General features: G+C 56.2%; 1 protein-coding gene across 1 annotated transcript in view; it reads left to right on the forward strand.

Moving 5' to 3' along the window:
- Positions 1-25,178, forward strand: part of GNMT (glycine N-methyltransferase) — a 208,050-nt gene extending 182,872 nt beyond the window's left edge. The window contains exon 10 of the mRNA XM_085610115.1: positions 24,562-25,178. Within this exon, the coding sequence (XP_085466241.1) occupies positions 24,562-24,733 (172 nt within the window). The 3' untranslated portion in view covers positions 24,734-25,178. The remainder of the gene's footprint in view (positions 1-24,561) is intronic.
- Positions 25,179-25,418: the final 240 nt, after the last annotated feature.

A 25,418-nucleotide genomic window follows, 5' to 3' on the forward strand; every position in this document is an offset into this window, starting at 1 on the left:
ACCTGAACTGAGATTCTGCGTCGACTACCGGGGCTTGAACGCTGTCACCCGGACCGACGCTCATCCGATCCCCCGAGCAGACGAGCTGATCGACCGGCTGGGGGCCGCCCGCTACCTCAGTATCTTCGACCTAACAGCGGGCTACTGGCAGATCGGCCTCACACCCAGGGCTCAGGAACGGTCAGCCTTCTCTACCCCCGATGGCCACTACCAATTCAAGGTCATGCCCTTCGGCATGAAGAATGCCCCCGCCACGTTTCAACGCCTCGTGAACCAGGTCTTGGCGGGGCTCGAAGAGTTCAGCGCTGCCTACCTGGACGATATCGCTGTATACAGCCGCCACTGGCCCGACCACCTCCGTCACCTCCAAGAGGTCCTACAGGCCCTCCAGCGGGCCGGCCTCACAATTAAGGCCGGCAAGTGCCAAATTGGCCAAGGGTCTGTGACCTACCTTGGGCACCAAGTGGGAAGCGGGCTGGTGGCCCCGCTACAACTTAAGATTGCTGCCATCCAGTCCTGGCAGCCCCCCGTCACCCAGACCGAGGTCCGAGCCTTCTTGGGGCTCACCGGCTACTACCGGCGGTTCGTGAAGGACTACGGCAGCATCGTGGGGCCCCTCACGGGTCTCACGTCCAAGAACCAACCGAAGCGGATTAACTGGACCCCCGATTGTCAAGCGGCCTTCGAGAAGCTGAAGGCCGCCCTGTGCACCGCCCCTGTGCTCCAGGCCCCCGATTACAGTCGGGAATTCGTGGTACAGACCGACGCCTCCGACCACGGCATCGGAGCCGTCCTTTCTCAGTTAAACCCCGAAGGTCATGACCAGCCAGTGGCCTTCATCAGTCGACGTCTCCTGGCCCGAGAACAGCGCTGGAGCACCATCGAGAGGGAGGCCTTCGCAGTGGTGTGGGCCCTCAAAAAGCTCCGGCCCTATCTCTTCGGTACCCACTTCCGGGTACAAACCGACCATCGACCCCTGCAGTGGCTGATGCAGATGCGGGGGGAGAACCCAAAACTCTTGCGCTGGTCCATTTCCCTGCAGGGAATGGACTTCACTGTGGAGCACCGACCAGGCCAAGACCACGCCAACGCGGATGGCCTGTCCCGCTTTTTCCGCCTCGACGAAGAGAGTCCCCAAGGAGATGGGTGACTCTCCCCGCCTTCAGCTGGGGGGGACGCATGTTGGACAGGCCACACGAAGGGCTTGCTCCCTCCCCGCACGACAGGGCCCGAGCTCCGGCCCACCAGGCATAACCCACGAAAAGCACCTGTACCCCGTCTCCCGACGGATCTTCTGCCCTCGGACCTCTACTCATCACGGGGCCCAGCCCCACCGGCTCCCCCGGCCGGTTCAAGCCGCCATCTTGGGCCCTGCACCACGAGGCCGCGTGGCCTCGCCCCGACCCTAACCCTGGGCCTGGCCGGCCCCGACATCCCGGCACCACCATCCACCCGGGAGGTGAGCGGACCACTTGGCAGGTCAATGGGAGGACGAAGTGTCAAGAGCTCTTCCCCCGCCAGGTGCCGATCGCCTCCAGCTCCCCCAGGCGCTGGCTCCACCCCCTGCTGGGTGTCTGGACACCTTCATCCCGGGCCCTCCGACCTCCAAGTGCGAGGGTCCGGACATCAAAGGGCGCCTGCCCTATAACTGGGGCAACTCCGGAGCAGGAAGGCAGTTGTATCCTGGAGTCGAGAGACACCGAGAGAACTCAGCCTTGACGGACTACTGGCGCTGCCGTAGCCCGCTCTTGTGAACCATCGTCCAGCCTGCTGGCGCTGCCGCGGCCTTCTACAACATCCATCCTAGTCGGGACCTGCTGGCGCTGCCGCGGCCCGTTGTAACGACCATCCTCACCGGGACCTGCTGGCGCTGCCGCGGACCGTACATCGACCATCTTTCCGGGACCTGCTGGTGCTACCGCGGACCGTGTACCGACCATCTCCACCGGGACCTGCTGGCGCTGCCGCGGCCCGTACCAACTAAGCTCGAGGATTGTGAGCTAACCATCATCTCATCCAAACTACCTGACTGGTAGACAGACTGTCCCGCTACCCCTTACCCTGCTTTGAGAGACTTGAATCGAGGGGACCCCTGAGTCCAGACCTCCTTGTACCATTCAACCGTACCCTAAGAAGTGCTTATAAAGAACCCTGAACCTTATCCGTGTGTGGTATCTGTCTGGGGGGGGGGGGGAAGTTACTTGTCTGTACGATCGCTGGAGACGGCTCTCCCCGGAGACCTCTCCTCCTGACCCCGGCCGACCCTCCCGGTCCGTCTACCCTTTCTAACAATGTCCAACGAAAATCCCTCAATAGTTCTTTTCGTTGGACATTGTAATTTATTGACAACAATAAGGGTACTGATGCTGAAGTTAAGGAAATAAAAACGGAGAGTCCGTTCTTGTGCTTGCTCTGTCTTATTAAACTGCTCTTCAAGAGGATACCTTTCTATGCCTACTTATTTACTACAATGGACATCAATAATTCAGAGGAATCGCTTTAATTAAGATGAGTTACAGCAACCCCCAACAGCTGCCATCCAGTGCACTTCTGCCTCCGTGACTCCAACAGACTGGATTCTCGTGGTGGAAGCAAGAAGTTGCTAGGATGCAGTTGCTAGGAATACATCATAATGACATCAGAAATAGAATACATCAAGAATACAACAGTATACCTGCCCCATGCATCGTATACCGGCTCGCTACATCATATACCCGCCCCTTACATCGTATACCAGCCAACTACATCGTATACCAGATCCCTACATTACATACCGGCTCCCTATATCATATACCGGCTCCCTACATCATATACCTGCTCCCTACATCAAAACCTGCTCCTTACATCATATACCGGCTCCCTACATCTTATACCGGCTCCCTACATCATATACTCTCTCCTTACACCATATACCTGCTCCCTACATCATATACCTGCCCCATGCATCATATACCAGCTCCCTACATCATATGCCCGCTCCTTACATCGTATACGTGGGTTTCATATCTCTGGAATAAATCCTTTTATCTACAAAGAAGAAGAACCTGTTTTGGAGTCTTATTTCTTCATGTGTCACCTTACTACACTGCCAAAGACATTGTATACCGGCTCCCTACATCATATGCCTGCTTCCTACGTCATATACTGGCTCCCTACATCATATACCCACTCCTCACATCGTATACCGGCTCCCTACATCATATACCGGCTCCCTACATCATATACCGGCTCCCTACATCATATACCGGCTCCCTACATCACATACTTGCTCCCTACATCACATACCGGCTCCCTACATCATTTATCTGCTTTCTGCGTCATATACCTGCTCCCAACGTCTCCTACCCTCTCCCTACATCATATACCCACGCACATTCCTGTACAACATATTTTCAATACTACATCACAAATCCACTCCTTAAGTTTGATTTGGCAATTGATAAAGTGCAAACAAATGCCTGAAGGTATCAAGTTGCATACCCTCTCCTACATCGAATAGCCTCTCCCTACATCATATCCCTAGACACTACATCCCCAACTCCCTACATTACGTATACTCTACATACATCATATACCATCTCCCTAAATCATATACCCACTCACATCACTCGTTCCTGCATCTTACACCATATCCTCCACACTACATCACATACCCGCTTCTTACATTACATACCCACTGTCTACGTCTCATATACGATCCATACATCCCATACTCTCTTCCTACTTCATACATCACATGCCTTCTCCCTACACCATCTGACCTCCCATACCACCTCGAAGCCTCTCTATACATTCAAACAGTATCTGTGCATTATACACTATACACCCTTCCTGTACACCTCTTGACCTCCCAGTGCCTGACGTCACATACCCTCTGATCACATTACTTACCCTCTGATCACATCACATACCCTCTGATCACATCACATACCCTCTGATCACATTACTTACCCTCTGATCACATCACATACCCTCTGATCACATCACATACCCTCTGATCACATTACTTACCCTTGGATCACATCACATACCCTCAGATCACATCACATCAAATACCCTAGGATCACATCAAATACCCTCTGGTCAGATTACTTACCCTCTGATCACATCACATACCCTCTGATCACATCACATACCCTCTGATCACATCACATACTCTCTGATCACATCACTTACCCTCGGATCACATCACATACCCTCGGATCACATCACATACCCTCGGATCACATCACATACCCTCAGATCATATCACATACCCTCAGATCACATCACATACCCTCTGATCACATCTCACACCCTCTGATCACATTACTTACCCTCCGATCACATCACATACCCTCTGATCACATCACATACCCTCAGATCACATTACTTACCCTCTGATCACATCACATACCCTCTGATCACATTACTTACCCTTGGATCACATCACATACCCTCAGATCACATCACATACCCTCTGATCACATCTCACACCCTCTGATCACATTACTTACCCTCCGATCACATCACATACCCTCTGATCACATCACATACCCTCAGATCACATCACATACCCTCGGATCACATCACATACCCTCTGGTCACATTACTTACCCTCTGATCACATCACTTACCCTCTGATCACATCACATACCCTCTGATCACATCACATACCTTTGAATCACATCACATACCCTCGGATCACATCACAAACCCTCGGATCACATCACATACCCTCTGATCACATCTCACACCCTCTGATCACATTACTTACCCTCTGTTCATATCACAAACCCTCGGATCACATCACATATCCTCAGATCACATCACATATCCTCAGATCACATCACATACCCTCGGATCACATCACATACCCTCTGATCACATCACATACCCTTTGATCACATCACTCACATCACATACCCTCTGATCACATCACATACCCTCTGATCACATCACTTACCCTCTGATCACGTTACTTACCTTCTGATCACATCACATACCCTCTGATCACATCACATACCCTCTGATCACATCACATACCCTCTGATCACATCACATACCCTCGGATCACATCACATACCCTCTGATCACATCACATACCCTCTGATCACATCACATACCCTCTGATCACATCACATACCCTCTGATCACATCACATACCCTCTGATCACATCACATACCCTCGGATCACATCACATACCCTCTGATCACATCACATACCCTCTGATCACATTACTTACCCTCTGATCACGTTACATACCCTTGGATCACATCACATACCCTTTGATCACATCACATACCCTCTGATCACATCACATACCACTCCTATCGCTTATGTTGCAGTGTCTTTGCTCCTAACGTAGGAAAAATAGAACAAATGGATTTTGGTCTCAAATGTAGTCACATCGATTTCAGTTAAAAATGGAAAACTTGTTTTCTCAACTTTTCGTTATGTAAACACAGCAAACAAAGTAAAACTTGTGTGTTACTACAAGTGCCCTTTGTGTGTCACACAAGTAGTAACAAGGAGTCCAATGGATTGGCCCTGTTGTTCTTGAATCACTGCACAGGTGAGGTCTCTAGGGGATGTGAGGGGCTGTGAGGGTCGGCGAGCGGATTTAAAGGACAGTGAGGGGTGGTTAGAGGTAGTTAGGGGCAGTGAGGGGATGTGAGGGGTAGGTAGGGGCAGTGAGGGGATGTGAGTGGCAGGGTGGGGCAGTTAGGGGATGTGAGGGGCGGTGAGGGGATATGAGGGGCAATGAGGTCATTTGACGGGCAGTGAGGGGCAGTCAGGGGCAGTGACGGGCAGTGAGGGGATGTGAGGGGCAGGTAGGGGCAGTGAGGGGATGTGAGGGGCAATGAGGTGATGTGATGGGCAGTCAGGGGCAGTCAGGGGATATGAGGGGCAATGAGGTGATGTGATGGGCAGAGAGGGGTAGGCTGGGGCAGTGAGGGGATGTGAGGGCAGTTAGGGGCAGTGAGGGGATGTGAGGGGCGGTGAGGGGATATAAGGGGCAATGAGGTCATGTGACAGGCAGTGAGGGGCAGTCAGGGGCAGTGACAGGCAGTGAGGGGATGTGAGGGGCAGGTAGGGGCAGTGAGGGGATGTGAGGGGCAATGAGGTGATGTGATGGGCAGTCAGGGGCAGTCAGGGGCAGAGAGGGGATATGAGGGGTAATGAGGTGATGTGCAGAGAGGGGGAGGCAGGGGCAGTGAGGGGATGTGAGGGCAGTTAGGGGCAGTGAGGGGATGTGAGGGGATATGAGGGGCAATGAGGTGATGTGATGGGTAGTGAGGGGCAGTCAGAGGCAGTGAGGGGGAGTGAGGGGTAGGTAGGGGCAGTGAGGGGGTGTGAGGGGCAGTTAGGGGATGTGAGAGGCAGTTAGGGGCAGTGAGGGTCAGTGAGGGGATGTGAGAGGCAGATAGGGGCAGTGAGGGGATTTGAGAGGCAGTTAGGGGCAGTGAGGGGATGTGAGAGGCAGTTAGGGGCAGTGAGGGGATGTGAGGGGCAGTGAGGGGATATGAGGGGCAGGTAGGGGCAGTGAGGGGATGTGAGGGGCAGTGATGGGATGTGAGAGGCAGTTAGGGGCAGTGAGGGGATGTGAGGGGCAGGTAGGGGCAGTGAGGGGATATGAGGGGCCCCTGGGCTCAGCAGTGTCTCCCAATAAGGATCCATAAGGGGTGGGCAGGCCGTGCAGCAGTGACGTCCCACATTGATGCATATGATATCACTGCTGGAGTCTCACATCTTCCTTTACAGACATTATTTTATGGATTCCATCATCAGCCCCTGCCCTGTACACTCTGAGCTCCTTGCAGTCTGATGCTGTGAGTAGCCCTGTTAGAAAAGGTAGACGGACCGGGAGGGCCGGCCGGGGTCAGGGGGAGAGGTCTCCGGGGAGAGCCGTCTCCAGCGATCGTACAGACAAGTAACTTCCCCCCCACAGACAGATATCGCACACGGATAAGGTTCAGTGTTCTTTATAAGCACTTATTTAAGATACGGTAGAATGGTACAAGGAGGTCTGGACTCAGGGGTCCCCTCGATTAGAGTCTCGCAAGGTAGGGAAGGGGGTAGCGGGTCAGTCTATTTACCAATCAGGTAGTTCGGATGAGATGATGATGAGCTCACAATCCTCGAGCTTGGTGGTTAGGTGGTACGGTCCGCGGCAGCGCCAGCAGGTCCCGGTGAGGATGGTCGATACAACGGGCCGCGGCAGCGCCAGCAGGTCCCCGGAAGATGTACGGTCCGCGGCAGCGCCAGCAGGTCCCGGTGAGGATGGTCGTTACAACGGGCCGCGGCAGCGCCAGCAGGTCCCAGGAAGATGAAGGTTGCAGAAGGCCGCGGCAGCGCCAGCAGGTCCCGGTGAGGATGGTCGTTACAACGGGCCGCGGCAGCGCCAGCAGGTCCCAGGAAGATGAAGGTTGCAGAAGGCCGCGGCAGCGCCAGCAGGCAGGACGATGGTTCACAAGAGCGGGCTACGGCCGCGCCAGTAGACCGTCAAGGTTGAGTTCACTCGGTGTCTCTCGACTCCAGGATACAACTGCCTTCCTGCTCCGGAGCTGCCTCAGTTATAGGGCTGGTGCCCTTTGATGTCCGGACCCTCGCACTTGGAGGTCGGAGGGTCCGGGATGAAGGTGTCCAGACACCCAGCAGGGGGTGGAGCCAGTGCCTGGGGGAGCTGGGGGCGATCGGCACCTGGCGGGGGAGAGCCCTTGACACTTCGTTCTCCCATTGACCTGCCAAGTGGTCCGCTCACCTCCTGGGTGGATGGTGGTGCCGGGATGTCGGGGCCGGCCAGGCCCGGGGTTAGGGTCGAGGTGAGGCCATGCGGCCGCGTGGTGCAGGGCCCAAGAGGGCGGCTTGACCCGGCCGGGGAAGCCGGTGGGGCTGGACCCCGTGATGAGTAGGGGTCCGAGGGCAGAGGGTCCGTCGGGAGACGGAGTACGGGTGCTTGTCGCGGGGATATGCCAGGTGGGCCGGAGCTCGGGCCCTGTCGTGCGGGGAGGGAGCAAGCCGTCTGTGAGGCCTGTCCAACATGCGTCCCCCCCAGCTGAAGGCGGGGAGAGTCACCCATCTCCTTGGGGACTCTCTTCGTCGAGGCGGAAAAAGCGGGACAGGCCATCCGCGTTGGCGTGGTCTTGGCCTGGTCGGTGCTCCACGGTGAAGTCCATTCCCTGCAGGGAAATGGACCAGCGCAAGAGTTTTGGGTTCTCCCCCCGCATCTGCATCAGCCATTGCAGGGGTCGATGGTCGGTTTGTACCCGGAAGTGGGTACCGAAGAGATAGGGTCGGAGCTTTTTGAGGGCCCACACTACTGCAAATGCCTCCCTCTCGATGGTGCTCCAACGCTGTTCTCGGGCCAGGAGACGTCGACTGATGAAGGCCACCGGCTGGTCATGACCTTCGGGGTTCAACTGAGAGAGGACGGCTCCGATGCCGTGGTCGGAGGCGTCGGTCTGCACCACAAATTCCCGACTGTAATCGGGGGCCTGGAGCACCGGGGCGGTGCACAGGGCGGCCTTCAGCTCCTCGAAGGCCGCTTGACAATCAGGAGTCCAGTTGACCCGCTTCGGTTGGTTCTTGGATGTGAGACCCGTGAGGGGCCCCACGATGCTGCCGTAGTCCTTCACGAACCGCCGGTAGTAGCCGGTGAGCCCCAAGAAGGCTCGGACCTCGGTCTGGGTGACGGGGGGCTGCCAGGACTGGATGGCCGCAATCTTAAGTTGTAGTGGGGCCACCAGCCCGCTTCCCACTTGGTGCCCAAGGTAGGTCACAGACCCTTGGCCAATTTGGCACTTGCCGGCCTTAATGGTGAGGCCGGCCCGCTGGAGGGCTTGTAGGACCTCGTGGAGGTGACGGAGGTGGTCGGACCAGTGGCGGCTGTATACAGCGATATCGTCCAGGTAGGCAGCGCTGAATTCTTCGAGCCCCGCCAAGACCTGGTTCACAAGGCGTTGGAACGTGGCGGGGGCATTCTTCATGCCAAAGGGCATGACCTTAAATTGATAGTGGCCATCGGGGGTGGAGAAGGCTGACCGTTCCTGAGCCCTGGGTGTGAGGCCGATCTGCCAGTAGCCCGCCGTTAGGTCGAAGATACTAAGGAAGCGGGCGGCCCCCAGCCGGTCGATCAGCTCGTCTGCTCGGGGGATGGGATGAGCGTCGGTCCGGGTGACAGCGTTCAAGCCCCGGTAGTCGACGCAGAATCTCAGTTCAGGTGCGGTGCCGGGGGCAGCGGCCTTGGGAACTAATACAACCGGACTGGCCCAGGGACTGTCCGAGGGCTCGATGACCCCGATCGTGAGCATCTTGGCCACTTCCTCCTGTATGCAGGCCCGTACCCGATCTGGTACGCGGTAGGCCCGGTGCCGGACAGGGGGACTGTCCCCGGTGTCTACGTCGTGCAAACACCAAGGGGTGACCCCGGGGGTGAGGGAGAACAGGGCAGCGAACTGCAGCAGGAGGTCCCGGCAGTCCTGGCGTTGCTCCGAAGTGAGGGCGTCAGAGAGCCGGACCCCGTCCACGGAGCCGTCCTTCTCCTGAGTCTTCAGGAGATCCGGGAGGGGCTCGGAGTCTTCTTCTGTACCACTGTCTGTAGCCATCAAGAGGCTTAGTTCGGAGCGCACAAAGTGTGGTTTGAGCCGGTTGGTGTGGAGGACCCGAAGGGGGTTCCGGGGGGACCCCATGTCGATGAGGTAAGTGACGGGGCTTTTACGCTCGACCACTTTGAAGGGCCCTGTCCACTTATCTTGCAGGGCACATGGTTCGGTGGGGGACATCACCCATACTTGCTGCCCAGGCTCGAATTCAACGGAGGAGGCATTGTGATCATACCACCTCTTCATGTCCTCCTGGCTGGCCTCGAGGTTCGCCTTGGCCAGCTCCAACTCGTGTAATCTGACTCTGTCTCTTTCTCGGATCTCCTCTTGCGAGAGGCCCGTTCCCCGCTCCTCGGGAGCCGTGGCGTTCCCCTCTGGTGTGATGCTGTTTTGGTCTGGTGTGACGCTGCTTTGGTCGGAGGGTCCTGTGACCCCAGTTTCTGTCCATGACTCAAGAGCGCGCTTTAGATCATCCTTGGTACTCAGGCCGGTGGTAGCAATGCCAAGTTCTATGCAAAATTGTCTCAGTTCGCGGTGGTTGTATTCTTCTAATTTCTCCATTTGGAATTTCTCGGTGGAGCTGCTATCTTTGGTCGACATCGTGTTTTTGTCGTGGGGTGAGCTACTCTCTGTACGATTACGCGTTGATTCGGATCGCGCCGCTGGCCACCAATGTTAGAAAAGGTAGACGGACCGGGAGGGCCGGCCGGGGTCAGGGGGAGAGGTCTCCGGGGAGAGCCGTCTCCAGCGATCGTACAGACAAGTAACTTCCCCCCCACAGACAGATATCGCACACGGATAAGGTTCAGTGTTCTTTATAAGCACTTATTTAAGATACGGTAGAATGGTACAAGGAGGTCTGGACTCAGGGGTCCCCTCGATTAGAGTCTCGCAAGGTAGGGAAGGGGGTAGCGGGTCAGTCTATTTACCAATCAGGTAGTTCGGATGAGATGATGATGAGCTCACAATCCTCGAGCTTGGTGGTTAGGTGGTACGGTCCGCGGCAGCGCCAGCAGGTCCCGGTGAGGATGGTCGATACAACGGGCCGCGGCAGCGCCAGCAGGTCCCCGGAAGATGTACGGTCCGCGGCAGCGCCAGCAGGTCCCGGTGAGGATGGTCGTTACAACGGGCCGCGGCAGCGCCAGCAGGTCCCAGGAAGATGAAGGTTGCAGAAGGCCGCGGCAGCGCCAGCAGGTCCCGGTGAGGATGGTCGTTACAACGGGCCGCGGCAGCGCCAGCAGGTCCCAGGAAGATGAAGGTTGCAGAAGGCCGCGGCAGCGCCAGCAGGCAGGACGATGGTTCACAAGAGCGGGCTACGGCCGCGCCAGTAGACCGTCAAGGTTGAGTTCACTCGGTGTCTCTCGACTCCAGGATACAACTGCCTTCCTGCTCCGGAGCTGCCTCAGTTATAGGGCTGGTGCCCTTTGATGTCCGGACCCTCGCACTTGGAGGTCGGAGGGTCCGGGATGAAGGTGTCCAGACACCCAGCAGGGGGTGGAGCCAGTGCCTGGGGGAGCTGGGGGCGATCGGCACCTGGCGGGGGAGAGCCCTTGACACTTCGTTCTCCCATTGACCTGCCAAGTGGTCCGCTCACCTCCTGGGTGGATGGTGGTGCCGGGATGTCGGGGCCGGCCAGGCCCGGGGTTAGGGTCGAGGTGAGGCCATGCGGCCGCGTGGTGCAGGGCCCAAGAGGGCGGCTTGACCCGGCCGGGGAAGCCGGTGGGGCTGGACCCCGTGATGAGTAGGGGTCCGAGGGCAGAGGGTCCGTCGGGAGACGGAGTACGGGTGCTTGTCGCGGGGATATGCCAGGTGGGCCGGAGTTCGGGCCCTGTCGTGCGGGGAGGGAGCAAGCCGTCTGTGAGGCCTGTCCAACAAGCCCAAAGAAGGGCATTCTGTACTCCAATTCTACACGTCATTCACTTTCAAGAGCCTTATCTCATATTTTGTTATGCAAATATATTACAAACAATGACAATCTCAGAAGTGAACATGTGTTCCAAAAGTGAATATAGTAACACAACCCTTGTAAAGACTCAAGCCAATGAATGTGCATTAATCAAGTGCCCATTAATGCACCCTCAGGTAGTTTAAAAGAACAAGTATAGCCCAGAGGTCAAACCTAATTACAGGCCAAAGTCTTTCTATGGTGTGAAATCAATCTCTGTGTTCAGTTGAGTATCCAGTATGAACTCCCCGAAACAAAGAAGAGGGGTTGGGTGGGGGGAGGAATTGACACGTTTCGGCCTGTCGAGTTAAGGCGTCATCAGGACAACGCTACAAAAGAACCTGTGAACAATCTTAAAAGAATACAAAATGCATATATCTGTACATCATTTGGCTATTTAAATAGAAACAAATTCTCACTGTAGCACCTGTTAGTGTATCTCATTAAATGTCGAGAACAAATATGCTTTCCCTTCGAGGCACATTGTAACCATGTAATATGTCAACTGAATGTTGGGGTGCCCTGTCACTGTAACCCTAATATATCAAATATCAATAAATTGAGCAAACATTAAAAGTAGTAGCAGTTCTGTCGCCTAAATGCAGGTTTTATGTCCCCGGATTTCTGGGGGTAATCCCTTTTCAGTCATGAGTGCCACTGTAGGCCTGTGTCAGGGGGTAACAAAGGCTTACCCATACTGGAGGGGCCCCCCAGCCCCTTCTGATGCGAGTGCTAGGGGCCCCTTCAGCCTATCTTGCAGGGGGCGGCCCTCACATCTTGTTGCGCCACTGGCCACTGTAATGACACGGATGCCAGAATAAGAGAATGCTACAGTGAATGTATTAATTAAACCCTCGGGCAGACGTTCAAGGTTGTACTAGTGCTCGCTACAGTGGTGGTGATAGTGAAGGATGGGTGATTGTTTGGGGAGGCCTCCGGGGCCTTAGAAGCAGTCCCAGTCAGTAGGGAGACATCCACAGTGTGGGGCTGCAAGTGGCGATAGAGAAGGGCTTATCAGTGTCCGTTGTTGTAAGTAGCAAAGAACGGAAGGCCGCTATAAAAGGGACCCCTCTATCCACTAGGGAAGCTGGCAGGAGAGGGTCTCAGCGTGAGCCGGGCCTTGGGCACATCTTGGAGCCAGACTAATAGAAAAACATCAAACCACCATCTAGAGCCGGAACGATCATGATGAAGTGTACAACCTCCACCGCGAATCCCCTGGCCAACCAAACACTCTCAGATCCCAAAACAAAACACCCTCATGGACAGACTGGACTCTACCAGATACATCCCTTATCCTTTTCCAATCCTATTCTCTCCAATACTTTGAACTCACTCTCAACTCTCACCTACTCTCGCTGGCCCCCAACACTCCGGAGGGAGCCTCTGATGGACTCTCCATGACCAATAAATCCACCCCCGCCTCAGCCTCTTCGAGGTGTGCTGACACATCCCACCCTATTTCAGACCCAGAACCCCTCACTGGCACCACCCTACCAATGACACCCACGATTACCCATGAAGATCTGCTCCCGCACCCGCCTTCCTCTCACGTTCTTCTCCAGATACCAATCACCATTTAGCTCCACTCGACAATCCCCCCTTCGCCATTGGTCATTGTCATGACTATTGCTCAACTGCACCCTCTGCATTCCCTTCATCAAGGTGGACAAACATTCCTCTACATGAATAAGAAATGCCCAAGCGAATCCCCAGAATCTGTCACATATACGCCTGTCCCATCTTCTTTCAAGGGCTCCTTCACAACTGCAGCCAGACACTGCATCGAAAGGGCCAACTAGATCCTCCCTCCCAACATGAACCTTTTATTCCTGACAGAAGCACAGCTGGCTGACTCCTCCCAGCACATACGTGAGCTTTGACCCTCCCTGGCTTCTCAAACAACCGCCAGGACCAGACCGGTAAACAAGCAGGGGATGCTGTTATCCACAGTGCCTCCCATCAATGTAATAACGTATGATCATCTCAGGCTCTTAGGTGAGAGTACCTCTCTGTTAGCTTTGAAGACATCCCACCAGAAGCATTACATTTCCCAATATACATCACCATCCAGGGACAACCTTCTCTCTGAACACTAGAATTGACTTCTAGCTTAAGAAACCAAACGCAGACCCGCCAACCTCAACATCTTCCACCCTATCTTCAGCCTCCCATTCCTAGCCGAAATATTGGAATGCTGTGCGGCTTACCAGGTTCTCAAAGAAAAACAACCTCTTCGCTGTACACCAGTCTGGTGTCAGAACAAAAGCGTCACAAAGCTTTGCCAGGGCCTGTTTCGGTTCAGCACCAAGACCACGGTGCTACAAATAATAGATGACACTCTTCACGTAATCAACAATGTGGACTCCTGTCTTTTTGTTTTGTTGGTCTTATCCTCAGCATTTGACAGAGTCAACCACTTATCCCTACTAAGAATCCTAGAAGATCACCTGGGAATCAACGGCCCTGCGTTAGACTGATTCCAGTCTTACCGATCTCAGTAGGTCACGCTTTCCAACTCTCTCTCCAACTCCATGCCTCAGCAACGAGGAGTTCCATGAAGTTTCCTCTCCTCCCATCATTCCATCAAATACTTTCCAAACTATCACCAACACTATTCAACCTTTACACGGAGCCCCACGGTTCCTTTCCGGAAAATTCAAAAACTTCTTTCCATCTCTATGAGGGTGACACACAGATGTACCTAAAAGTCTCCTCCCCAGAACAGTTAACAACTTGCCAAAAATCCTCACAGATCTCCACTCATGGAAATCTCTCCACCACCTCAAACCCAATACCCATAAAACAGAGTTATTTCCACTTTCTCCACCGCACTGCCACCCACTTGCAAAGACCAGGATTGTCTCCACAAACCTACGTGACTGTAACCCGTTGCTTGTAGACACAGCAGAATCCTTGCTCTTCAAACTTGGCATCAATATTAATCTTCGCGCCTGTTGGACAGGCCACACAGGGGGCTTGCTCCCTCCCCGCACGACAGGGCCCGAGCTCCGGCCCACCAGGCATACCCCCGCGACAAGCACCTGTACCCCGTCTCCCGACGGATCTTCTGCCCTCGGACCACTACTCATCACGGGGTCCAGCCCACCGGCTTCCCCGGCCGGGTCAAGCCTCCATCTTGGGCCCTGCACCACGCGGCCGCGTGGCCTCACCCCGACCCCAACCCCGGGCCTGGCCGGCCCCGACATTCCGGCACCACCATCCACCCAGGAGGTGAGCGGACCACTTGGCAGGTCAATGGGAGAACGAAGTGTCAAGAGCTCTTCCCCCGCCAGGTGCCGATCGCCTCCAGCTCCCCCAGGCACTGGCTCCACCCCCTGCTGGGTGTCTGGACACCTTCTTCCCGGACCCTCCGACCTCCAAGTGCGAGGGTCCGGACATCAAAGGGCACCAGCCCTATAACTGGGGCAGCTCCGGAGCAGGAAGGCAGTTGTATCCTGGAGTCGAGAGACACCGAGTGAACTCAGCCTTGACGGCCTACTGGCGCTGCCGTAGCCCGCTCTTGTGACCCATCGTTCTGCCTGCTGGCGCTGCCGCGGCCTTCTGCAATCTCCATCTTCCTGGGACCTGCTGGCGCTGCCGCGGCCCGTTGTAACGACCATCTTCACCGGGACCTGCTGGCGCTGCCGCGGACCGTACATCGTCCATCTTCCTGGGACCTGCTGGCGCTGCCGCGGCCCGTTGTAACAGCCATCTTCACCGGGACCTGCTGGCGCTGCCGCGGACCGTACATCGACCATCTTCCGGGGACCTGCTGGCGCTGCCGCGGCCCGTTGTAACAACCATCTTCACCGGGACCTGCTGGCGCTGCCGCGGACCGTACATCGACCGTCTTCCTGGGACCTGCTGGCGCTGCCGCGGCCCGTACCACCTAACCACCAAGCTCGAGGATTGTGAGCTCATCATTCCATCCGAACTACCTGACTGGTAAACAGACTGTCCCGCTACCCCCTTTCCTACCTTGCGAGACTCGAATCGAGGGGACCCCTGAGTCCAGACCTCCTTGTACCATTCAACCGTACCTTAAGAAGTGCTTATAAAGAACACTGAACCTTATCCGTGTGTGGTATCTGTCTGTGGGGGGGGAAGTTACTTGTCTGTACGATCGCTGGAGACGGTTCTCCCCGGAGACCTCTCCTCCTGACCCCGGCCGACCCTCCCGGTCCGTCTACCTTTTCTAACATTGGTGGCCAGCGGCGCGATCCGAATCAACGCGTAATCGTACAGAGAGTAGCTCACCCCACGACAAAAACACGATGTCGACCAAAGATAGCAACCCCACCGAGAAATTCCAAATGGAGAAATTGGAAGAATACAACCACCGCGAACTGAGACAATTTTGCATAGAACTTGGCATTGCTACCACCGGCCTAAGTACCAAGGATGATCTAAAGCGCGCCCTTGAGTCATGGACAGAAACTGGGGTCGCAGGACCCTCCGACCAAAGCAGCGCCACACCAGACCAAAACAGCGTCACACCAGAGGGGAACGCCACGACTCCCGAGGAGCGGGGAACGGGCCTCTCACAGGAGGAGATCCGAGAAAGAGACAGAATCAGATTACACGAGTTAGAGATGGCACGACTCAAGATGGATGGGGAACTCAAGTTAGCTGAACAGAAACTCAACCTCGAGCACATGCGGCTCCGAGATGAACGAGAAGAGAAGCAGAGACAGAGAGAGCTGGAGGAGAAAAAAATAACGCTCGAGCACGAGCGCCGACTAGCGGAGATAGAACTGCGAAAACAGAATAAGGAACTGGGGGTGCCTGAGCGACCACACACCCCGGGGCCAATTGAGAAAAAAGTCCATATCCCCAAGGATGTTGTCCGCGAGTATGTCCGAGAAGACGACATACAGCAATGGTTTAAAGCCTATGAGATCGCCATGACCTCCCACCGGATCGACCGGAGTGATTGGGGAGCCGGACTTTGGGGGAGGTTTATCAACGAGGGTCGCGATGCCCTACTGCAGCTCCCAGATCACCAAATGTCGTCCTACGACCACATGAAGGCTGCTCTCCTCACCCGCTATGGCCTCACACCCGAGATGTACCGCCAGAGGTTCAGAGATTGCACCCGGATCCCAGGTACAACTTGGGTAGAATACGTGAACTATTTCAGCCGTGCCTTCGAGGGTTGGATCAAGGGGAGTCAGGTCACCACCTACGAACAACTCTTCAACCTTATGGTATGGGAGCACCTGTCAAACAACTGTTTCGTCGAGCTCAGGCAGCACCTCCTCGACAGTAAGCTGACTGACCCCCGGCAGCTCGCCGCCGAAGCTGACCGATGGGAAAGCACCCGAGTGGGCCGGAAAGGGCCACACGACCAGAACAGAAGCAGCCAAGGCCAGCACCGTCCTCGGGGAGGAGGAGGGGGCCAGGGTCGAGGGAGAGACGCCTTGCCAGCAACACCCGTGGCCAGCACCCCGCCTCCGGCCGGCCGGGGCAACCCCCCGTTGCGGCCCGGGTTCCGAGCCAACGTCACGTGCCACCGGTGCCAGCGACTAGGCCACTACGCCAATGACCCGAGCTGCCCGCTAAACCAAACACCCAAGCCCCGCCAGGTAGCTGCCGCCGCCCTGGGGGAAGAGCGATTATCGGAGGAACCCGAAGAGTATGAGCCGGCCCAGCAAGGGTGGGAACCGGCCGCCATGGTCCTGGCGTGCTTAGGGGGAAGAGACATGGTCCCGCGGGCTCCCCTACCCGCCAACACCAGGAAATACGGTCAGTGGGTGACCATTAATGGACAGAGGGCCGAGGCCCTGCGTGACACCGGCGCCAGTGTGACGGCCGTCCGCTGTCACCTGGTGAAGCCCGAGCAGATCCTGCCGAACATTCTCTGCCCCGTCCGCTCGGCAGATAACTGAGAGTATGTGTAAGATGGCCTGCGTCCCATTCGAATGGGGAGGGGTCTCCGGCCTGCTGAAAGTGACGGTCCGGGACGATGCCCCCGTTGTCTGCCTCCTGGGGAATGATCTCGAGAGTTCCCCGTGGGCCACCGTCGAGAGAAGAGAGCACCTGGGGATGCTGGGCCTCCCGGACTGGGCCTGCATAACCACCCGGTCCATGGCCGCCCGTGCCGCCCCCCGATCAGAAGAACCCGAATGGCCAGCACCTCCGCCCCCGGTCGCCCCAGTAGAGGGCAACGGCGAGGCCGGCCTCCCGGACCCGACGACCGAAGAGGACGCGCAACCCCAGGACCTTCCGGATCTGGCTCAGTGGCGTCAAGAAGGGGGGCCCACCCAAGAACAGTTCCGCCAAGAACAGACCTGTCCCTCCCTCGAGGGACTCCGCCAACAAGCCAGCGCCCAAAGCGCAGGGGACGCCACCGGAACTCACTGGGTCTACTGGGATTACGACCTGCTCTACAGCGAGCAAAGAATCGCCGAGCTAGGGGCCGGTCGAGTTCTGGTGGTACCTCTCCGCTTCAGAGACTTTCTGCTCAACTTAGCCCACGATGTCCCCCTGGCTGGACACCTGGGCCAGGACAAAACGTACAGTCGCCTAGTGACCCATTTTTTCTGGCCAAAAATGAGGAATGACGTCCTGAACCACTGCCGATCTTGCCCCACATGCCAAGCCAGCGGAAAGAGTGGTCGGAAGCTGAAAGCCCCTCTGCAACCCTTCCCTGTGGTCACCACCCCGTTCGAGAGAGTGGGGATAGACATTGTGGGGCCTCTGGACCCCCGCACGGCACAAGGACACAGGTTCATATTAGTGCTAGTGGACCATGCCACCCGCTACCCCGAGGCGGTGCCCCTACGGACCGTGACAGCTCCGGTGGTTGGCCGGGCCCTAATGGGGATCTTCTCCCGGGTAGGCTTCCCCCGAGAAGTCGTCAGCGACCGAGGCACAAATTTCATATCCAAATACATGAAGTCCCTCTGGCAACAATGCGGGGTCACCTACAGATTCACGACCCCCTATCACCCCCAAGGGAACGGACTAGTGGAGCGTTTTAACCGCACTCTCAAGGGGATGATTGGGGGATTGGAAGAGCCCCTCCGTCGCCAGTGGGATGTACTACTCCCGTGCCTCCTCTTCGCCTACCGGGAAGTTCCCCAGAAGTCCCTCGGTTTTAGCCCTTTCGAACTCCTGTACGGGCACCCTGTGCGAGGGCCCCTCAGCCTAGTCAAGGAAGGTTGGGAGATGGCCCCCCTAACAACCCCTCCAGACGTCTTCAAATACATCCTGGCCCTACGAAACCAGACCCGGCGCTTCAGGGAGATGGCCAAGGCGAACCTCGAGGCCAGCCAGGAGGACATGAAGAGGTGGTATGATCACAATGCCTCCTCCGTTGAATTCGAGCCTGGTCAGCAGGTATGGGTGATGTCCCCCACCGAACCATGTGCCTTGCAAGATAAGTGGACGGGGCCCTTCAAAGTGGTCGAGCGCAAAAGCCCCGTCACTTACCTCATCGACATGGGGACCTCCCGGAACCCCCTTCGGGTCCTCCACACCAACCGACTCAAACCACACTTTGTGCGCTCAGAACTCAGCCTCCTGATGGCTACGGACAGTGGGGCAGAGGAAGACTCCGAACCCCTCCCGGATCTTCTGAAGACTCAGGAGAAGGACGGCTCCGTGGACGGGGTCCGGCTCTCTGACGCCCTCACTTCGGAGCAACGCCAGGACTGCCGGAACCTCCTGCTGCAGTTCGCTGCCCTGTTCTCCCTCACCCCCGGGGTCACCCCTTGGTGTTTGCACGACGTAGACACCGGGAACAGCCCCCCTGTCCGACACCGGGCCTACCGCGTACCAGATCGGGTACGGGCCTGCATACAAGAGGAAGTGGCCAAGATGCTCACGATCGGGGTCATCGAGCCCTCGGACAGTCCCTGGGCCAGTCCGGTTGTATTGGTTCCCAAAGCCGCTGCCCCCGGCACCGCACCTGAACTGAGATTCTGCGTCGACTACCGGGGCTTGAACGCTGTCACCCGGACCGACGCCCATCCCATCCCCCGAGCAGACGAGCTGATCGACCGGCTGGGGGCCGCCCGCTACCTTAGTATCTTCGACCTAACGGCGGGCTACTGGCAGATCGGCCTCACACCCAGGGCTCAGGAACGGTCAGCCTTCTCTACCCCCGATGGCCACTATCAATTCAAGGTCATGCCCTTTGGCATGAAGAATGCCCCCGCCACGTTTCAACGCCTTGTGAACCAGGTCTTGGCGGGGCTCGAAGAGTTCAGCGCTGCCTACCTGGACGATATCGCTGTATACAGCCGCCACTGGTCCGACCACCTCCGTCACCTCCACGAGGTCCTCCAAGCCCTCCAGCGGGCCGGCCTCACCATTAAGGCCGGCAAGTGCCAAATTGGCCAAGGGTCTGTGACCTACCTTGGGCACCAAGTGGGGAGCGGCCTGGTGGCCCCCCTACAACTTAAGATTGCGGCCATCCAGTCCTGGCAGCCCCCCGTCACCCAGACCGAGGTCCGAGCCTTCTTGGGGCTCACCGGCTACTACCGGCGGCTCGTGAAGGACTACGGCAGCATCGTGGGGCCCCTCACGGGTCTCACGTCCAAGAACCAACCGAAGCGGATTAACTGGACTCCTGATTGTCAAGCGGCCTTCGAGAAGCTGAAGGCCGCCCTGTGCACCGCCCCTGTGCTCCAGGCCCCCGATTACAGTCGGGAATTTGTGGTGCAGACCGACGCCTCCGACCACGGCATCGGGGCCGTCCTCTCTCAGTTGAACCCCGAAGGTCATGACCAGCCGGTGGCCTTCATCAGTCGACGTCTCCTGGCCCGAGAACAGCGTTGGAGCACCATCGAGAGGGAGGCATTTGCAGTAGTGTGGGCCCTCAAAAAGCTCCGACCCTATCTCTTCGGTACCCACTTTCGGGTACAAACCGACCATCGACCCCTGCAATGGCTGATGCAGATGCGGGGGGAGAACCCAAAACTCTTGCGCTGGTCCATTTCCCTGCAGGGAATGGACTTCACCGTGGAGCACCGACCAGGCCAAGACCACGCCAACGCGGATGGCCTGTCCCGCTTTTTCCGCCTCGACGAAGAGAGTCCCCAAGGAGATGGGTGACTCTCCCCGCCTTCAGCTGGGGGGGACGCATGTTGGACAGGCCACACAGGGGGCTTGCTCCCTCCCCGCACGACAGGGCCCGAGCTCCGGCCCACCAGGCATACCCCCGCGACAAGCACCTGTACCCCGTCTCCCGACGGATCTTCTGCCCTCGGACCACTACTCATCACGGGGTCCAGCCCACCGGCTTCCCCGGCCGGGTCAAGCCTCCATCTTGGGCCCTGCACCACGCGGCCGCGTGGCCTCACCCCGACCCCAACCCCGGGCCTGGCCGGCCCCGACATTCCGGCACCACCATCCACCCAGGAGGTGAGCGGACCACTTGGCAGGTCAATGGGAGAACGAAGTGTCAAGAGCTCTTCCCCCGCCAGGTGCCGATCGCCTCCAGCTCCCCCAGGCACTGGCTCCACCCCCTGCTGGGTGTCTGGACACCTTCTTCCCGGACACTCCGACCTCCAAGTGCGAGGGTCCGGACATCAAAGGGCACCAGCCCTATAACTGGGGCAGCTCCGGAGCAGGAAGGCAGTTGTATCCTGGAGTCGAGAGACACCGAGTGAACTCAGCCTTGACGGCCTACTGGCGCTGCCGTAGCCCGCTCTTGTGACCCATCGTTCTGCCTGCTGGCGCTGCCGCGGCCTTCTGCAATCTCCATCTTCCTGGGACCTGCTGGCGCTGCCGCGGCCCGTTGTAACGACCATCTTCACCGGGACCTGCTGGCGCTGCCGCGGACCGTACATCGTCCATCTTCCTGGGACCTGCTGGCGCTGCCGTGGCCCGTTGTAACAGCCATCTTCACCGGGACCTGCTGGCGCTGCCGCGGACCGTACATCGACCATCTTCCGGGGACCTGCTGGCGCTGCCGCGGCCCGTTGTAACAACCATCTTCACCGGGACCTGCTGGCGCTGCCGCGGACCGTACAACGACCGTCTTCCTGGGACCTGCTGGCGCTGCCGCGGCCCGTACCACCTAACCACCAAGCTCGAGGATTGTGAGCTCATCATTCCATCCGAACTACCTGACTGGTAAACAGACTGTCCCGCTACCCCCTTTCCTACCTTGCGAGACTCGAATCGAGGGGACCCCTGAGTCCAGACCTCCTTGTACCATTCAACCGTACCTTAAGAAGTGCTTATAAAGAACACTGAACCTTATCCGTGTGTGGTATCTGTCTGTGGGGGGGGAAGTTACTTGTCTGTACGATCGCTGGAGACGGCTCTCCCCGGAGACCTCTCCTCCTGACCCCGGCCGACCCTCCCGGTCCGTCTACCTTTTCTAACAGCGCCCATATTAACACCATAGCAAAGGGCGCTCAACTTGAACTCAGGGTTTCAGAGGGCTCAAACTGTTAATTCCAGCAGATGATTCAATTCTGTCAGTTCAATCGATGAACGTTCCGAACCTTGACTATGGTAACTCTCTTCTGACGGGCATTCTCAGAGCCCACAGAGCTCCTCGGATGGCAGCCCTCAACTCTGTGGCCCGCTTAGTCTTTGTCAGAAGATGAAACGATTACATAACCCCTGTTCTGATCTCACTCAACCACCTCTCTGTCGAAGCAAGGAGCGCATATGAACTGGCCGGCATTATCTACAAAACTCTACGTGAAAGCTCAGCGAATGATCCTGCATTTACACTTACCACCTCTTGCGACTCCGAAGCTCAGTCTTCTTACATCAGAAACCCCTGTGTCAAGAAGGCCAGAACTCTGAAACAAGCCCCACGGAGTCCACCCCTAAGACCTGGAATTCCACCTCACCTGCAGTCAGGCAACATCATTCCTTCAATAAAGAAGCAAAAAATTCTTCTCCTTCAACAGCATCTATTGGAGTGAAATGTGTGAATCTACAGCCATCAAAAAAGGCTACCTTGCTGCTTTCTCTGGGACTGTAGGGCTCTTTTTCTATTGGAATAAATGCATATACCCTTGTCGATGACCTATGTAAAGCGCTGTCATACCCCTCGCGTCTGGTCAGCACTCTGTACTTCGATAAGCAATACATTAGGATTGGCCTACAGAGGTTGTTTGTACTTTTGAAGTGCCTTAGGGTCAGTGGCGGCTCCTTCTCAGTGGCGGAGGAGCGTCGCCCCTTTGGCTCAGAGCTAGCAGCTGAAAAATAAAACAATATTTTAGTATTGTTTTATTTTTCAGCAGCTGGCTGAGCCAGTGTGTAGAGAGGTGCCGGGCCGGGCCATAAGAGGGAGGAGGAATTGTGTACATGTGCACTTCAATGTTCACAAACCTGTTAGGCCAGCCACCTTATGCCGGCCAAACAGACATGCGCAGTTAGGTTTCTCCAGCACAGCTGTATTGCACAGCCGGGCTAGAGAAACAGCATAGACTCCCTGTGCTTGAGCGAGCATTAAACCAGCCCGCTCAGGCCAATCCCTGCACTCCTTTCAAAGCATGAGAGCAGCACGGGGATTGCACAGGGAGCCTGTCCTGAGCAGAGCATTAAACCAGCCCGCTCAGGCCAATCCCCGCACTCCTTTCAAAGCATGAGAGCAGCACGGGGATTGCACAGGGAGTCTGTCCTGAGCAAGCATTAAACCAGCCCGCTCAGGCCAATCCCCGCACTCCTTTCAAAGCATGAGAGCAGCACGGGGATTGCACAGGGAGTCTGTCCTGAGCAAGCATTAAACCAGCCCGCTCAGGCCAATCCCCGCACTCCTTTCAAAGCATGAGAGCAGCACGGGGATTGCACAGGGAGTCTGTCCTGAGCAGAGCATTAAACCAGCCCGCTCAGGCCAATCCCCGCACTCCTTTCAAAGCATGAGAGCAGCACGGGGATTGCGCAGGGAGTCTGTCCTGAGCAAGCATTAAACCAGCCCGCTCAGGCCAATCCCCGCACTCCTTTCAAAGCATGAGAGCAGCACGGGGATTGCACAGGGAGTCTGTCCTGAGCAAGCATTAAACCAGCCCGCTCAGGCCAATCCCCGCACTCCTTTCAAAGCATGAGAGCAGCACGGGGATTGCACAGGGAGTCTCTGATGTGTCTCAGTGTCTGCTGGGACCAGGAAGAAGAGGAACTCCGAGGCGCGTGGCGGTCGGCTGCCTCCGGTAAGTTTTTATTATTAACTCCGCGCTCACCCACCTGCGCTCCCCCTCCAACGCCTCCGAGCCCCATCCACTTGCCTCACCACTTTTAATTTGTGTCAGCTGCTACTGCATAGGGTGTGTTAATGGACACTTTATTAAACTTTGAATGTTTACAAAGACTGTGGAACTATATGCACTTTTTGAAAAAGGCACCATACGCACTTTTGAGAGCATCGTTGTTTGCTCTCAAATCCTCTCTTGTCAACCAGTTGAGGGTCCCTTGGTTCCAGTGACCGAGAGCAGGGGCAGGAGCTTCTCTGTCCCGGTCTCCCTCTTATGGAACTCTCTCACTTCCTTGGTCAGGCTGGAACCAGCTTCAAGAGGTTCAGGAAGCCTTCGAGGGCCTGGCTGTTTGAGTAACCTTTTGATAAGCCTGAGCGCTCTCTCCTTTACCTCCTGCTGTCATAGCGCCAAGAAACCCTTGCGTGTCGGTACACTCTTTAAGCTTTCCTAACAGAACATCACATGACATGAGTGGAAACTGGAATCTAGCTTGCATTTCTTTTGGGCTCTTTACAGCATTAGAGACGAAGAGGCTCAGTGTGTACCAGGGACTGATTATGGAATCATTAATACAATTTCTATAAAGGAACATATTACAATGAACCAGTAATTGTATATGCATTATTGTGAGTATTAATTGCTGTAATGCTCTACCCCTCCCATAAGGAACCCCAGGTGAGGTCTCAGCACCCGGAGGTCACTTTGGAGACTTGTGACGCATTGATGCTGACCACTAAAGGTCACCCAGGGCTCCAGGTTGCTCCTCACCGAGGTTCTGCAGACACGTGTCTTTCTTGCTCAGCGCCATTTTGCTTTTGGTCAATGGAAGGTTGTGATGCTGACGCTTCTCCTGCTCTTCTCTTGCAGTAAGTTCCGTCTCTCCTACTACCCCCATTGCCTGGACTCCTTCACCGAGCTGCTGAAAACTGCTTTTCAGGGGAAGTGCGAGCACAGCGTCTTTGGCGACTTTCAGCCCTACAAGCCTGGCCAGGAGACAGCGCCATGCTACTTCATCCACGTGGTCAAGAAGACCGGATGATGCCCCATGGGCCAATCATAGACGCAGCCAATCGCAGCCAGAGTCCTCCCACTGCCGTCTGATGACCTCACGGCGACCTCATGGAGCACTGGGATGTGGAACTCACACAGGGAAGGTGCTTGAACCTTGGGCCAGGCTTAGGGGTGCAGGCACCTCTGGGGTATCTGACCACCCTGGATGCTTCCACGATTCAGCAGATGCTTCAACCAATCAGGGAGCTACCTAGAAGTTAATATGGGAGAGCTGGGGCATTACAAATCAGGGGCCTTTTCAGCCAATAGGATTCCGCTGCAAGCGACAGTTACAGAACCCAAGCGAAAGCCCATCATGTGCACTGGGCTGCAAATGGATTGTACCATTTTGTGGGATTGAAGGGGTGTGGTTATGAATGTTTTCTTTTAATAGCATTTTTTATTTCAAAAATAAAGACCCTTTCGTCCTGCTACACAGAGGGGTATTTGATTTGATGGTCTCCGAGGTTGCAATATGCGTTTTTTTAGTTTAACAATTCTTTTTCAATAATAAATAGAATATATTGGAATTATAGCAATATAATCCAGCAGTAAAGTGGTATTTGACAAGAGAGGGCCAGCACTCAAGCACATCATAGCCACTAGTGGACACAAGAGATGCCAATGCTGGTCTCTGTCCAGGTCTGGAGTGAGTACAAACTCCGTAATGAATG

Source organism: Triturus cristatus, chromosome 6 (assembly GCF_964204655.1).
Source record: "Triturus cristatus chromosome 6, aTriCri1.1, whole genome shotgun sequence".
NCBI classification, from domain to species: Eukaryota; Metazoa; Chordata; class Amphibia; order Caudata; family Salamandridae; genus Triturus; species Triturus cristatus.